At 48.2% G+C, this 16,595-nt stretch overlaps 2 protein-coding genes across 2 annotated transcripts; one reads left to right on the plus strand and one right to left on the minus strand.

The window, feature by feature from the left end:
• The first annotated feature begins 952 nt into the window (after window positions 1-952).
• Window positions 953-3,009, plus strand: GDF15 (growth differentiation factor 15). Its single transcript, XM_006876333.1, has 2 exons — window positions 953-1,196; window positions 2,372-3,009. Exons 1-2 carry the CDS (start codon window positions 953-955, stop codon window positions 3,007-3,009), a joined length of 882 nt encoding a protein of 293 aa, XP_006876395.1.
• A 6,937-nt stretch (window positions 3,010-9,946) lies between these two features.
• LRRC25 (leucine rich repeat containing 25) lies at window positions 9,947-13,272 on the minus strand. Its single transcript, XM_006876334.1, has 2 exons — window positions 12,473-13,272; window positions 9,947-10,082 (listed from the first exon to the last, which is right to left on the minus strand). Exons 1-2 carry the CDS (start codon window positions 13,270-13,272, stop codon window positions 9,947-9,949), a joined length of 936 nt encoding a protein of 311 aa, XP_006876396.1.
• Between the last annotated feature and the right edge of the window lie 3,323 nt (window positions 13,273-16,595).

Consider the following 16,595-nt stretch of genomic DNA (forward strand, 5'->3'; position numbering starts at 1 on the left):
CACCTCACAAGTTTGGTTTTCTGGGTTTGAAGATTTAGGACCTTAGTCTGGTGGGACAACTCAGTCAATTGGCATAATATAATTCATAAAGTTTATTTTCTATATCCTAGTTTGATGAGTAGCATCTGGGGTCTTAAAAACTTGCCAGTGGTCATCATCTAAGACTAAATATTGGTTTCCATTCATCCAGAGCAAATGAGAAAGAAGGAAATGAACGACTATGAAGAAAATAGTCCCCAGGATGAATAGTCTACATGAACCAAGGCTTCAGCTACCTGGAGACCAGAGGAACTAGATGGTGCCCAACTTCCACTACCAACTGTTCTGAGCAAAGCCACCAAAGATGGATCTGACAGAAAAGAAGAAAACTGTGGAACAGAATTCAAATTCGTAAAAGATGGGAAGACTCCCCAAGACATCACTCTAAGATACCCTTTAAAGTTTGAACTGAAATTAGCCCCTGAGGTCATCTTTTAGCTGAACAACAGAGAGAAACCTGCGGGACAGTTCTGTGGTGCAGTTCTACTTTGACCCATGGGGTTGCCATGAGAGCATATCTTTTCAACGGCAATGGGTCTAGTTTTATTAGGTTAGGTGACTAGTAAGTCTTCTTGTCTATATGATACCTCCTAGGAACACACCTGCCTGGTACGAAGTTTCACAGAGGAGGATACTAAGGCTCAGAGAGATGCCCTTGCTTCTATAGAAGCTGCGCACGCGTCCGCACACATCCCAAATACTAAAAAAAAAAAAAAAAAATCACCTCTGAGGTCCAGCCCAGCTGTGGCTGCTAGAGTGTTTATTCTAAATGTAAGGGTGGGCAGGGCCCGGAAGGCGGAGGCGGACAAAGTCCAGGGACTATAAAGGCCAGTTGTGCAGTGCCTGGTCAGTCCCAGTTCAGGTGGCAACCAGTACAGCGATTCCTCTGCCGGAGCCAACGCCGCTGCATCTTATGCGAGTGCTGTTGCTGCTGCTCCTGCAGCTACCGCCGGAGGGTGCCCTGCCCTCTGCACCGAAGCGCAGCCCTGACATCCCGAGAGTTCCAGATGCACTCTCGGGTTTGGAAGCTTCTAGATTCCGGGAGATGCGGAAACGCTATGAGAACCTGATGAATCAACTGCGGGTAAACCAGAACTGGAAAAACTTTACCCTAGACTCCAGCACCACCTCTGCCGTCCGGATTCTTACTTCTGAGCGTGAGTGAATTCTTGGGGGACTAACCAGTGGTTATGAGTTGTAGAGACCTAGGTCCACCGCTGAAGCTGTTTCTCTATCCATGAATAGGGTGGTAATGCCTAATCTGCCCTTGGGGCTGATAATAGTTGCTGGCAGCACCCCTCGCTGCCAGATAGGGCCGGAATCAGTCAATGTAGGCCGTTATAACCATTCTCAGATTGGAGATGGGGAAACTGTGGTCCAGACAACTCTCCCAAAGGTGAGAGCACCTGCAGAACCTAGGGACCAGGGAGCGTGGGGGCAAAGCCCCTGCTCTAGGATGGGCTGGGAGGTGGAAGGGAAGAGGGGCTATATCAAACAAAGAACCAGGTCAGGCACATGAAGCACCTGCTCTGGGCTGGTTTCGAATCTGATGCAATCACGCCCAACTGTGCGGAAGACTCTCCGCGGAACATGTGCCTGCAGGGAGTTTCTCATCTCCGCTCTGTGCGGAGAGCAGGGGGAGGAGTTGCGCTGGAGTCTGGAAGAGTAGATAGAGGGGGGCTGGCTCTGGAGCGCGCTTGAATCCCGCCCCAAGCCACATAATCCCAACTGTGTAGTGTAACTCCAGGTAAACTGCTCGCGCTGAAAGGGGCAAGGTCCTCAAACCACAGCCTCCCAGCAACCCCTAGACATATACCAACACGGGGGTCTGAGGAGCTTGGAGGGCCAAGAAATCTGGGCTATAAGGGCGCTGGGAGGTCTGATACCCCTCGTTTCTGAAATTAGAGGGGGCGGGGGAGGAGCCAACCAGCGTTGACAAAATGTTCCTGGTCACAGTAACTGATTGCTGTATCTCCAGCCCTGGGCACTTAGTAGGCCTTCAATAAATTGTTAGAAGACCCAAGCCAGTATTTGAATCACAGTCTCCACCGTGTATTCATTCAAACTTGTACTGTGTGCCAGGCACCAGTGACAATGCAGACAGAAATCGCTGCTTAAATTCTAAGCAGAGAGAAGAAAGATCCACGAAGAGAAAAAATAAGGAGCAGCTGAATTCTGAAGGGCTGGAAGGAGGAGGGAGCAGGCAGCCATGGTGGAAAGGGATAGGGGGAGAGAATTTCCGGTGGTGGGAACAGCTTGTGCAAAGGCCCTGAGGTGGAATGCGTCCTGAACCCAGCCAGGCCGCTGTGACCAGGTTTCTCTCTCCCCACAGTGCTGCCAGGTCCCCGAGGCCACATGCACCTGCGCATTCCCAGAGCCTCGTTCTCTTTGGGGCGCCCAGCCATCTCCCGTCTGCACCGGGCCCTACTCCAGCTGTCCCCGACGGCGAGCCCACTTGATGTGACACGGCCACTACAGCGCCTGCTTGCCCGTGGGGGCCTCGCGCCACCGGTCCTGCATCTGCCGCTGTCGCCGCTGCAGTCCAACTCCGCGCTGACGGCACCCTCTTTGGCGCGGCTGGAGTTGCACCTGCGACCTCGCGCCGCCAGGGGGCGCCGCAGTACTCATGTACCTACGGCAGAGGATTGCGCAACTGGGGCGGCGCACTGCTGCGCGGTACAGAGCCGGCGCGTGACACTCGAGGAGCTCGGCTGGGCCGACTGGGTGCTGGCGCCGCGTGAACTGGACGTGCGCGCATGCGTCGGCGCGTGCCCGCCGCGCTTCCGGACAGCTAGCGCGTACACGCGTATCAAGTCTCGCCTACACGACCTGGACCCAGGTTCCGCGCCTGCGCCTTGCTGCGTGCCCTCTAGCTTTGAGCCGGTGGTGCTAATGCACCGCGATAGCGAGGGCCGCCTGACGCTCACCCCATACGACGACCTCCTGGTCAAGGACTGCCACTGTGCTTGAGTGGGCGCCCTGGAAGATGGAGGCTTAGGGCCTCAGTGGTTCAAATCCTCACAGTGGGCCCGCGGAGGCTGCTCAGTACCCAATGATGTGTCCCTCTACTCTCCTTGCCCCCCATAACGCTGTATTTATGAATCTGTATTTATTGCTAAGAGAACGTGGTAACTCTGTAGGATAAGCATTGGACTGCGAACCTTAAGGTTGGCAGTTCGAGTCCATCAGCCTCTCCACAGGAAAATGTTGCGGCTTTCTGCTCCCGCCTCGGAAACTATGAGTTGGAACTGACTGCACGGCACTTAACAAAACATTGCAAAAGGAGCCCTAGTGATGCACTGGTTAAGTGCTTGGAGGTTCTAAGCCACCAGATGTTCTGCGGCACAATGTTGTGGGAGTCTGTATCAGTAAAGATTTCTGTAAACGTTGCCTTCGAAACTCAATGGGGTAGCCCTATTCTATGCTATAGGGTCACGCACAATGAGTACAAATTGACTCCACGATGACCTTTTTTACTATTATTATTATTATTATTGCTAATTTATTGGGGCGATTAGCTGGGGACTGGTGGGTGGAGAGGGCTGTTTGTTGGTAGGGACGTGTATGTATTTATAACTCCGGTAATAAAAATGACGCTGTCTGAATTGTCCCTGTGGTATACACAAAGGGGATGAGAAACTAGGGAAGGATTGGTCCCTCCCATGCCTCGGTTTCTCCAACAGACCTTGCATAGGTTGAGTAGGAGGACTTGAGGATGGGTCCATTGGAGCAGACGATGTTCTTGGCAATGCCAGCTGATGACAGGAAGGTGCTAGTTAGGCCTAGGGTAGCAAGGACAACCCCATACAACCCTGTCACTCTTTGTCTCCCCATGGCCATTTCTCAGCTACTGCTCCTGTCACTGGATCTTAGTCTCCCACTGTCTCTCCAATTCCTGTCTCGGGGATAGTCTGACCCCATCTCTTGCTCCCCACATTAGAGTCGTTTTGCAAACACAGACAGCCCCCCCCGCCCCCCCACCAAGTCTATCCACAATCAAGTCTTCTGTCCATTCTCGTGTAATGCTGCCCCCGATCCCCAGATTGAGAGAGGTATCCCCCATCTTCCACACGAACCTTTCCTCTAACCTTTCTCTAAGAAAGAGCAGGGGAAAATAGCTGTGAAGAGTATTTTCATACACACAGTGTTTCTCTTCTCATTAAGGATACAGAAATTCCTGAGATGTGCTAAGCCTACTGTCCTCCCCACACTCACCTTCCTGTCTACCCTTGGAGGCTGAAGAGTCAGAAGACTCATTTTCAGCTGTCACAGGTGTCCACTGTGAATGAAAGCCACTGCCCAGAGACCACTTAAATGACTGCAGGAACCCCCAACTAAGAAGCCACTGCATGCCAGGCCTTGGGTGGGTATTCAGGATACAACAGTAACAAGAACTCAGGTGCAGAGGCCATGAGGGTAGATTAAGCTAAGTGTCCAGTGGCAAAATGGGGTCATAGAGGTCTACAGAGGCCAGAACACACCTGGTGTCATGGATGACAGTAAGGACTGTGGAGACTAATGTCAATCAATGGGAGCCATGGAGGGCATGTGAGCTAAGGAGGGACAAGATCTGACTTAGACTGGCAGATGGAGGGGTAGTCGGTGGAAAGAGTGAGGCTGAGGTAGGGCCGGGGTAGGTCACTGAGCTGGAATGAATGTGAAAGCCCCCTTTATAAGTCTTTCTCCCACTAGTGCATCACATCAACCCCAAGGGGGCCCAACATTAAACTCAAATCAGGATCACACAAAAGCCAGCAGATGCTTCAATGAATCTTCCCTGGAACACCCTCTACCTTTACTGGGCATGTCCTGAACATGTACCTTCTCACATCTCTAGGCTGTTGCAGGCACTGGTGTCCCTACTCACTATTCCATTTTTCTCTCAGTTTTTCAAACTCCTATTCATCCTTCAAAACCCACGATAGGACTTCCAGGTGAAAATAGCAGAGTAGACAAATGCACCGAGAAGACCCTCTACAACAAAGACGTGGGAGACCAAGTAAAACAGATACAAATGGTGATCTGGAGCCCTGAGAATCAGAAGCTAGGAAAGAGAGGTGGATTGCCAACTGGAAGAAGTAGAATAGGAGTAACAAGAGGGAAGAAAATTTAGCTTACTGTAGGCTGGCCTGGAGCCATCTTGAGTTTTTGCAAGCAGTTATTGATACAGTCCTGGACTCCTGGTGTGGCGCTGTGGGCTCATGCGCCAGATTGCAAAGCCATTTGAACTGCAAGGTCAGCGGTTCAAACTTACCAGCTGCTCCTCAGAAACCCTATACAGGGTTGCTATGGGTCGGAACCGACTCAATGACACTTCATAGCCACAACAACAATCGGTAAAGTCCTGGTGTGGCCCATAGAATAAGCACTCGACCTCAAGGTCAGTGGTTCAAACTACCAGTCATTTCTCAGAAACCCTATACAGGGTCGCTATCAGTTGGAACCGACTCAACGGCACTTAACAACAACAAAAATCGATACAGTGGCCTGCAGGCACAGGATGAAGCTGGAGGTTGGCAGCAAGTGGGTACAGTTCTCCCTTGTTCCTGTGCCCTCCTGGTAGCCAGGGCTGTGACCAGTGGCTGTCCCTCCTGAGCAGCCTCTGCTCGGCCTGGGATAAGACACCAGGCATAACGCCCCTGCTTCTGGAAGTGTGTGAACCTAGCCTGAGTTAAACTACACTAAACACTTCCAGTCTTTACCACATCCACCAGGAGACAGGTGGTGAGTGTCTGAGAACACACCAATCTATATATAATTGTCAATCAAATATAAATATTATACCACAACGTCTCAGAGAAGACAGACGATTTCAGCTTACACACAGAAACAGGACAGAGTGCCTTGAACAAATAACCAAAATACAGAGTCAGAAAACAAAACTCCGGAAATGGTATTGGAACTACTTGATAAAGAACTTAAAAGTATGTTGTTCAGGCACGTTCAACAGATTAAGACAATGATCAAGAAAACTGTAGATTAAATCCAGGAAAACATAGACAAACTATAGAAGATTTTGGGAAACAAACTGACAAAATAAATGGGGAAAAAAAAAAAAGGAAATTATACAAAAATAGCAGCTAGATTAGTACTTGAACTGCAGAAATAGATAATACACTGAATGGGCAAAGATGTAGAATTGGATCAATGAAGGCCAAATTACTGAGTCTGAAGACAAATCTCCCAATATTCATCTGCTAGAGCAGGGGTGGGGAAGCTTTTTTCTCCCAAGGGTCATTTGGATATTTATAGCATCATTTGTGGGCCATACAAAGTTTTTAATTTAAAAATTAACCTGCTATTTTTGGTCAAACATTTAACTAACTCACCCTAATGTAATGACTGGAACTGCAGTTACCTTGGCAGGGCCAGACCAAATGATCTCGGGAGCCTATCCAGCTCCTGGGCTGGACGTTCCCCACCCCTGTACTAGACGAACAAACTATCAGTTGCTCCTCGGAAACATTATACAGGGTCTCTATGTGTCAGAACTGACTCAATGGCATTTAACAACAACAAGGGAAACAATCAGAAAAAAAAAAAGAAAAAAAAAACTGAAGAAAACTTCAGATTTATGTAGAACACTATCATGAGGAATAACTTACATATAACTGGAATTGTAGAACAGGAAGAAAAAAAACAAAACCCGTAGAGAATGTTGTCTAAAAGTTGTTGGAACAAAACTTCCTTAGCATCATGAAAGACAAGAAGACAGACATTTGAAAAGTTGAACAAACAAGAAAAACCTCGAAAGAAAAACACCAAGACATATATATTATAATCAAACTTTTCAAACCCAAAGGCATGGAAAGAATCCTGAGAGCAGCTCAGGAAAAACACAAAGTTACAAAGGAGAACCAATAAGACTAAACTCTTGATTTCTCAGTAGAAAAAGACAATGGAATAAAACTCTGAAAGAAAAAAATTGCCAGTCAAGAATCACATACTCAGCAAAATTCTCCATCCAATATGACAATGAAATTAGGTCATTTTCAGATAAACCGAGATTAAACAGTTTTGTAAAAAACCAGGTCAGCCTAACAGAAAATCCTAAAGGGAGGTCTTTGGGCCGAGAACCAACAACAGCAAACCTGAGGCTAACACATATGACAATATCTCCCAGAACTCAACCCAAATATCAAAGTATTCAAAGTAAAACAGACTTCTTGTTGTTAAGTGCCATCCAGTCTGTTCCGACGCATAGCAACCCTGTATAGGATTTCCAAGGAACAGACTTTACAAGACTGAAAATAGAGAACCAGACATACAGTTGCAACAAAATAAAAACCTAAGGTAAAAAGAGAGAATAATATAGTTATATAACATCCAAATGAAGAGGAAATCAAATAGATTTCAAGAAAATAAAACGTAAACTTCACTATAACCCTAAAAACTAGACCAAGACTTACTCCTAGCCCTGGCCCAGCCCCTACCCCTAACACCACCCCTTGTCCTAACCATAACCTTAACATTAAAGACCTAGATTGACAACTTCAATCTCAAGATTGAAGGACTTCATTCTTCTTGAATCAACTACAACACTCACGGAAGCAGCAGTCAAGAAATCAAACTACGTATTGCATTAGGCAAATCTGCTGCACAAGACCTTTTTAAAGTGTTGAAGAGCAAAGATGTCAGCTTGAGGACTAAGGTGTGCCTGACCCAAGCCATGGTATTTTCAATTACCTCATATGCATGTGAAAGGTGAATGGTGAATAAGGAAGACTGTAGAAGAATTGATGCCTTTGAGTTATGGTGTTGGAGGAGAATATTGCAAGTGCCATGGGCTGCCAAAAGAACCAACAGATCTGTGTTGGAAGAAGTGCAGCCAGAGTGCTCCTTGGAGGCTAGGATGGCCAAACTTCATCTCTCATATTTCGGACATGGTGTCAGGAGGGACCAGCACTGGAGAAAGATATCATGTTTGGTAAGGTGGAGGGTCAGAGAAAAAGAGGAAAACCCCCAGTGAGATGGATTGGCAAAGTGGCAGCATCAATGGGATCAAGCATGGCAACGATTGTGAGGTTGACCCAGGATCGGGCAGTGTTTCATTCTGTTGTACATAAGGTCGCTATGAGTCCGGTATCTACTTGATGGCACCTAACAACAACAACAACAACAACAAAATCTAGCTTGCACTGTGGGTTAATGCGCCAGACTGAAAAGCTGTTTGAACTGCAAGGTTGGAGGTTTAAGTTCACCAGCTGCTCCTCGGAAACCCTATACAGGGTCACTATGGGTCAGAACTGACTCGACGGCACCTAACAATAACAACAGACTTAGCCTGGAGTCTTGGTGTGGCATTGTGGGATAAAGCACTGGGCCACAAGATCGCTTTGAACCAGCTGCTCCTTGGCAACACTACAGAGTCACTATGAGTCTGAACAGACTTGACAACACTTATCAACAACAGACCTAGCCTAGACCTAGCCATAGTCCTAACCCTAACCCCACTCCGTACTCCCCCAAACACACAAAAACATAACTACAGATTCCTTTCTCACAAAGCCTTTCTCAAGTTTATTCAGTCCACCACCTGTGGGGAACCTCCCTCCAGCCCAGCTTTAACCTCTTAAGAGCCTCTGGATCAATTTTTGTCTCCCCCAAATATGGAGCGCTGTGGGCATCAGACTTGGGACCAGCTGACAAGGAGGAATTCAGTTGAAGCCCGAGTTTGAACAAACTCTGAAATACACAAACTCTTCTTCTTGTGTACTATCTAGTCACTTCTGGCTCATAGCAACCCAATAGAGGGTTTCCAAGGAGTGGCTGGTAGGTTAGAAATGCCCGACCTTGTGGTTAGCAGCCCAGTGCTTATCTTCCACCCAAACTCTGGAAGTGACAAAATCTGGCTGGGGAGGAATCAGGATTGGCTTCTCAGAGGAGGCACCTGGCCCTTAAAGGACAAGGTGAGGTTTCTCAAAATATTATTGCTATCGTGACCTTAGAGACCATCTCTAATCACCCTGTTTCACAGATGGGAAAACCGAGGTCCAGAGAGTTACTGGCAGAATCAGAACTTGAACCCATGTCTCCTGATGCCCAGACCAGAGTCTGCATTTGGTTTAAGAGAGGACTGTATTCTGGTAAAAGGAATGGCTTGGGGAAAGGAAATGTCAGGAAGGAGGTGGGCTGGCTTGGGAAAGCTCCAGCCTTAAGGCAGAGGAATGGGGGTTGGGGGTGTGGCAAGCAGGGCTGGATTAGGACAGCCTCAAGTCCCAAGGTGAGGGTCTGGAGCAATGGGAAGCTATGGAGGGTATGTGAGCAGGGGAGAGACAGCTGATTCCTAGGTTGTAAGGATTCCTGGAAGTTAGCACTCAGCTGCTAACTGAAAGGTCAGTGGTTTGACTCCCCCACCGAACAGCTCCATGGAAGAAAAAGGCGTACAGTCTGCTCCTGTGAGGGTTACAGCTCAGGAAGACTTTGAAGGCAGTGCTGCTCTGCCCTCTAGGGTCGCTCATTATGAATTGGAATCAACTCAACAAGGATTCCTGGAGAGGCGGCAGAGCGAAGATACAGGAGAAGGGAGCTCAGGAAATCCCACATACACACACACACACACACACACCTGGAGAAATCCCATTCTCCATGAGCCAGCATTCTTATTGATCCCACAGTGTTTATTGAGTGTCATCTGCTCTCAGACAAGAGGGTGACAACTAGGTTCACACATCAATTCTCCAGTCCCCTCACTGGGGTCTCCCCCTTCTGACCTAGTAGCCAAGAGGGCCAAGGAGCAGAGTAGGGCCTGGGAAGGGGGATGCATAGTCTCTCTGGGGTTCTAAGACAGTCCTTCCATGTCCCCAATCCTCAGATGAGGAGCCTAAGACCAGAGAAGGGCTGGAACTCTCTGAGTCACCTGACCGGGACCAGGAGGAGCAGGAAGGAAGATCCAGAGGTCACAGGCTCAGCATCCGGGGACCACATAGTCCTCTTCGTCCAGAGAGGCCTCTCCCAGCGATGTCAGGTTGCCATAGATGGGCTGGGAGGGCTGGCTGACGCCCTCATAGTTCATGTAGAAGTCATTATCTGGAGAGTGACCCCTGTGGGGACAGACAGATGGAGAGGGTGATTCAGGGAGGGCAGGAAAATCAGCTTGGAGAGGCCAAGAAAGTTCAAGGCAGCTGAGTCCACATCCCCTAATAGTTACCAAGGAGGAAACTCCAAGGAAGAGGGGTGTCATTGATGATTTTGTGGAACCAGCATTGGAATACTGAAGTTCAAGAACCATCAGAGATTATTTTTCCTTTCTTTAAGTTAAAATATTTGCCTTATTAAAAAAAAAAAAAAAAACACTAAAATCTAGGCTTTGCTTTCCACTTGGAAAATTAAAAGCTCTGCCCATACCATCTACATGGACACAAGTGACCAAAACCAAACATTGGCTGTCCCTTTAGATGGTAAATGTAATCATAGGTAACTTGAAGCAATTAACTTTGTGACTCTGATATAAAAATAAACATGTTAGCAATTATTAAAATGAGAGTGACTGCAAATAGCACCAGGCTGTGACCTGGGGAAGTGGTTTTGTCTCTCTGACCCTCCAGTTTCTGCATCCATAGAACTGGTCAGGAAGGGGGGTACCTTCTTAAGATTGTCTAGCTAAGCCAAGTAAAGCTCCAGAGAAAAACCTTCCAGCTTCCTGAGTATCCTAATCCCACTCCACATGCAGTGACTCTGCTAGTAAAATCCACTTTGGGTAAGTGAAGTCTACCAGCCACTCACACTTTAGTGTGAATTACTCCAAACACAAAAAGCCATTGGGGGACAGGCAGGACTGGAAGTCAGGGTTTATTTCTTGTCTCTGCTTTTACCTCAGTGTGTGATATTGGGCAAGTCATTCCCCTAATTCTCCAGGCCTCTGTTGTCACAACTGTAGAATACAGGATGAAAATGATACCTCTCATTTTAAGCAGAGTGATTTTAAAGGCTGGGAATATGAGGGAGGCTGGCCTTGAAGCTTTGTGAGAGACCAGCTGAGACATAAACTGCTGCCTTAATGAACACAGTCATTTCAATCCACCACTACAAACCACTTCTGCTTTCAATCCATATTTGCATCTGCTTTGCATATACTTTCTTTTTCCTTCAACAGCCTTTACTGGCCTCCCTGCCTCCTAATGTGGACTCTGTTGCCCAAACACAGCCATGCCCTAGTTCTCTTCTTTCTTGGATGCTTCCAGCCCCCTCGTCCTTTCCCACCTCCTGGTCTTTGCCCCTGTTGGTGGCCCCAAAACCTGAAACTCTTTCTACTCCCTGATCCAATCAGAAAAAACTGAACTTCTCCCAAGCCCAGGAATATCATCCAGCGATATTGGGACTTTGTGGGGAAGAGGTGCACAGATAACTTTGTTGGTATCTTCTGTGTGTCAAGGGCATCTTATTGACTCCACTTGTTAAAAATTGCTCTGTGTAAGTGGTGCCTACTGGTCACTCACATTTTAGTATAAGCTCTCCTGTTTCTTTTCTAGCCATTCACATCAGATTCTTTGCTATCTCGCACCTCCATGACTTTGCCCCTGCTGATCCTCATGCCTGAAATCCCTCCAGTCCCTGTTCCAACCAGGAAAAGTTGAAATCATCTTTTTAAGTATAGCCAAACACCTAGACTGGAGTCCTGGCGTAGCACTGTGGGTTAATGTGCCAGACTGCAAAGTCAGTTTTAACAGCAAGGGTGGCGGTTCAAGCTCACTAGCCACTCCTTGGAAACTCTATACAGGGTCGCTATGTGTCAGAATCAACTGAATGGCATGTAACAAAAAGCAAAATACCTAGAAATGTCATAGCATTATGGTGGAAAGAGGGACACAGATAATTTCTTTGGTATCTCTTGTGCGTTAAGGAGAATAAGGATGCTCTATCCATTTGCTGGAGGCATTAAACAATTTCAAAGATAGCTCTGAGCTTGAGACCAGACTGGTCAACTGCTGACCATAGAGTCCTGAAGCACCTGCCTCCTTCACCCCATTCCACCCCATCCTTAGCAATTAGAACAGAGTTTGTGGATCATGAAGGCAGAAACTTGTCCTATATACAAGAACTCATTTCATTCTTACCTCCAACACCATGAGGCAGGAACTGTTGTTATCCCCATTTTACAGATGAGGAAACTGAGCCCAGAGAGCTAAAGCTACTGGCCCAAGATCACACAGGCTACAAGATGCAGAGTGGGCATTTGAACCCTGACCATCTAGTCTTAGTTCTTAACCACCCTAGGAGGATGCCTCCAGGATACCCCAACCCCACACCACACCCTGTGAGCTCTGTTTGTAAAATGTCACTTTAGATAAGCGGCATCTATTAGTCACTCACACTTTAGTATGAAATATTTGAAACACAAACATCATTGTAGGGATAAGCAGGACTATGAGTCAAGTTTTAGTTTTTGTGTCTGCTTTTGCCTCACTGAATGTAGAAGTGTGGGGACACTTACCCTTGTCTGTCACAGTGGAACTCCTGGAAGCTGGACCCAGCAGCTGGTTGACCTAGGAACATGTTCTCATAGTGGGGAGTGTGGGGGTTGGGCAAGGCAACCACTGGAGACTTGGGGTGAAAGGCCCGACTGCTATACCGTGGTTGCCGGACTGAGTTAGGCCTGGGATCTTCTTTGGAAGCCTGGGATTTTCCCAGGCTATGGCTATTGGCCGCCTGGCGCTTGCAAAGCCTCCAGGCCAGTATAGGACCAGCAATGACTATCCCGAGGAGCAAGCATCCACCAGCTGCCAATGCCCCGATGGTGCTTAGGGCCAGACCAGGGGCACAACTGCCCTCCAGGAAGGCTGAGAGGTTGCGCCAGGTGCCCATGGTCATGTCCAGGCATTTCAGGGGCAGCTGGTCAGAGCAGTTGTCACGCCAGACTTCATGCCACGCTGCCAGGCCACAGCCGCAATCAGCCTTCAGTTCCAAGTCACAGCGTTGGGCCAGCGTCCCATCGATGTGGTCCAGTGGGTTGCCCATGACACTCAGGATCTTCAGTGTATTCAGGTTCTTAAAGAACAGCGGCGGTAACTCTCTCAGGTTGTTTGCCGACAGATCCAAGAGGACCACATTGCTGGCCTGTAGGGACTGGTTCTGGGGCAGGACCAGGTCCTGGTTACTGAAGTTCAGGCACTTGTCTGGAAACTCCATGGTCCAGTTCACATTCTTCAAGGGCTCGGGGCACGAATATTCTTGGGTACCTGCATCGTGCGGTAGCAGCAGCGACAACAGCGTCCACACCAGGGCTTCCTCCATTCAAGCAACCTAAGAAGAAACACAGGAAACTAAGTTCAACCTCAACCTTGTGGTCACCCTCACCACCACGGCCTGTGTTTATTTTATTTTATTTTTTTTTTACAGCTGAGACTAAGTCAGACCGCCTCTGAAATGGTAACGCTTTCACTGGTTGGCGCAGGGTCCTCTAAGCCTCCATCTCTCCTTAGAGGGATGGATACTTAACGCCCCGCCCCACCCCACTCCCCAGCGCCAGGTCCAAGGCAGCTCTTTCCCCATTTCCTATGGGGGGGGTTTGTCCATTTCCCCTACACATTGGGCAAAGCGGGGGCCATATGCAAATGAGTGGTTGCCCTGGAAACAGCCTCCTCAAGACCTGCAAATTGTTTCTTCCAGAACTGCCTAGAGTCCTGGGATGGATGAGGTAGGGTCTGCTGAAAGGGCCCCTGATCTCGTTTCCGGATCCTGCACAGATGGAGTTCTAGCGCCTCTGTTCCACCTGCCAGTCTCATTTTCACGATTCAGGAGAGCTCTCACCTGGATGTGGAGGCTGTCCGGCTTCCTCCTCGGATCCGTGGTGGTCCCTAGCACTCCTCTCAGGCTCTGCACCCCGAGACTTGGAGGGAAGAGGAACTGGTTTCTGGGCTGAGCACTGAGGGGAAGAATAAAGACACAAGAGACCCGCCCTCAGCAAGGCCTCTAGGCCCAAGGTTCTCACGGGAGGGGGAGGGGCAGCCCAGGGTCCTGCTTCCCTCTTGCTGGAAAGGAGCGATTACAAGCCCCCATTAGCACCCCAAATGACTGACTTCCTGATCCCAACGCAGTTTACTCCCAATCCATGTCCTTAATTATTTATTCTACAAAGAATGTCAATGTGGGGCCCTGCCACACTATCAAGGAGTCCCCAGTCAAGTGTGGACAGAGCAGGACACAGACACGACACAAGTAACCAGTCCTGGAAACACTTTCTGGAAGAGGGGGCATTAGAGTTGGGGCTTCAATGTATGGGTAGGAGCTTTCCAGGGATTGACAAATTTCCAAGGTGGAGTGGAAAGGCGGATTGCTTGGCTTCCTTGAAAAACTTGATGCTCACACACTTGTACAATGATGCCTCTCTGCTGGAGCAGATATAAGAAGAACCCTTTGGAGGAGAGCACATTGAGTCTGAGGCTTAGAGGATGAGTCGCAGTGGCCAGACAGATATGAATACATTGCAGATTCCAGGCAGAAGGCACATCAGGAGCAAAGACCAGTGTGGCTTGGCAAAGCATAACCAAATGGTTATGGTTAGGCATGGCTGGAGAGGAGAAAACTGAGAATTGGGGCCTTATTCCAATTTAGTGGGGAGCCAAGGCAGGTATGTGAGCAGGGAAGGGCACTGTATTGGAAAGAAAGAACCTTCTAGGATTTGCCTGGGTGTCTGGAGATCAGAAACTGGAGGAAGACACCAGATCTGAGTCAGACCCAGAAGAGAATGACATAAATTAGGTTGAGGAGGGATTGTGCATAGGAATACATGAAGAGGGGGCTCAGGAACTAACAGGGAACCTGGCATCTGGCAGACCAGATGAAAATTCATCCCAGCTTTGACCTGCTGTGTGACCTTAACCTCTCTGTGACTCAGTTTCCACATCAGTAAAGTGGAATAAATGCTAAATCTTTCCCTGGAAACTAGAATGCTGGGAAACCAGTCTCCCCTAATCTTCCTGTCCTCAGCTTCCTCCTTCTTCTCTAAACGTAAGGGGGTGGGGGGGTGGGCAGGGGGAGCGGGTTGGGTCAGGGATGAGCTGAGGCTTTGCAGAAAAGCTTCAAATTCTCTTCAATCCACTGAGAGATGTTCCACCTCACTCTAACAGAAATCTGCCAGTCACAAACTCAGATTTTGCTTGTTTTTACCAATCAGATTTGGAAAACCTCAAGCGTGTGACCACACTGAGGGGAAAGAGGCACCCCCATTGCTGGGAGTAGCTTGAGATGTAGCCCCAATGGGGCGTTCCCCTTGGCAGAGGCCACCGGAAATATGAGCTCATGTGCTCAAGATCCAGTTCTGGGAATTTACCCTCCTGGTGTATTTGCATGTTTGGAACATGGATATGAACAGATAAACACAATGTGGTCCATCTAACGAAGGGAATAGTGTTGTTGTTAAGTGCTGTCAAGTCAGTTCTGACTCAGAGCGACCCTGTATAGGGTTTACAAGGAGCGGCTGGTGGGTTTGAACTGCCAACCCTGGGGTTAGCAGTCCAGTGCTGATCCTACAATGACACACCAGGGAATAGTGCTCAGTCCCAAAAAGAAACAAAGTCCTGGTGTGGCGCTGTGGGGTAATGCACCAGACTGCAATGCGGTTTGAAGTGCAAGGTCGGCGGTTCAAGCTCACCAGCTGCTCCGTGGAAACCCTATGCAAGGTTGCTATGGGTCGGAATCGACTTGACGGCACTTAACAACAACAACAACAGCTGATATATGCTTCAGTGGATGAACTACAAAGTGCATGAACCTGCAAACAATGTTGTTCATTCCTGTCTAGAGTGGAAGTGAAGCAAATCAAAGGAAACATGCAAAGGACTAACGCCTCTAAAACCCTGAGACTAGAATTGGCCGCTGCCTGCTTTGACTGCCAACTGCTTTGAAAGGGATTTCAGCAGGAGGTTCTAGATAGTGTGGGAGGAAAATGTGGAACAAAACTCAAAATCATAAAAAGACCAAGATTACTGGTCTGAAGGAGTCCTGGACTGATTACTGCAAGGTCAGAGGTTCAAACCCACCAGCGGCTCCTCGAAAACCCTATACAGGGTCACTATGAGTCAGAACCAACTCTACAGTACTTAACAACAACAACTGGTCTGATAGAGACTAGTAGAACCCCCGAGGCTATGGCCCTTGGACGTCCTTCAGGCCTGGAACTGAACTCACCAATTCACCCCCATGACTTTTAACTTTCAGCCAAACAAAAGACAGACACTGCTTAGAACAACCAACTATACAGATCAAAAGAGCAGTATTTGCCTTCCATACACAGAGTAGACAGGGATGGGCAACTTGAACATTGGCTACCCAAAATGAGGGGGCTAGAAAGGCAAGAAGTGACTGGCTTACAAACTTTCAAGAGGGAACCTAGATTCAGAGGGCCTGGAGGAAGGTAGAATCTCCACTGAGTAGTATCCAATGTCTGGGTGGGGCTGATGAAAGGAAATGCAGATAGGTCTCTTGTGATACAATAGTGAATAATTGTTATCAGGAGTGATTGTGAGGGTTGGAAATGTAAAGGTAGACGTTTTGTAGCAAGGAGGGGAGTGGTTAACTCTTCAGCCTAGGAGCAGAGGTCCCTGGGACCATCAAGG

Source organism: Chrysochloris asiatica, unplaced genomic scaffold, assembly GCF_000296735.1.
Source record: "Chrysochloris asiatica unplaced genomic scaffold, ChrAsi1.0 scaffold00374, whole genome shotgun sequence".
Taxonomy (NCBI): Eukaryota; Metazoa; Chordata; class Mammalia; order Afrosoricida; family Chrysochloridae; genus Chrysochloris; species Chrysochloris asiatica.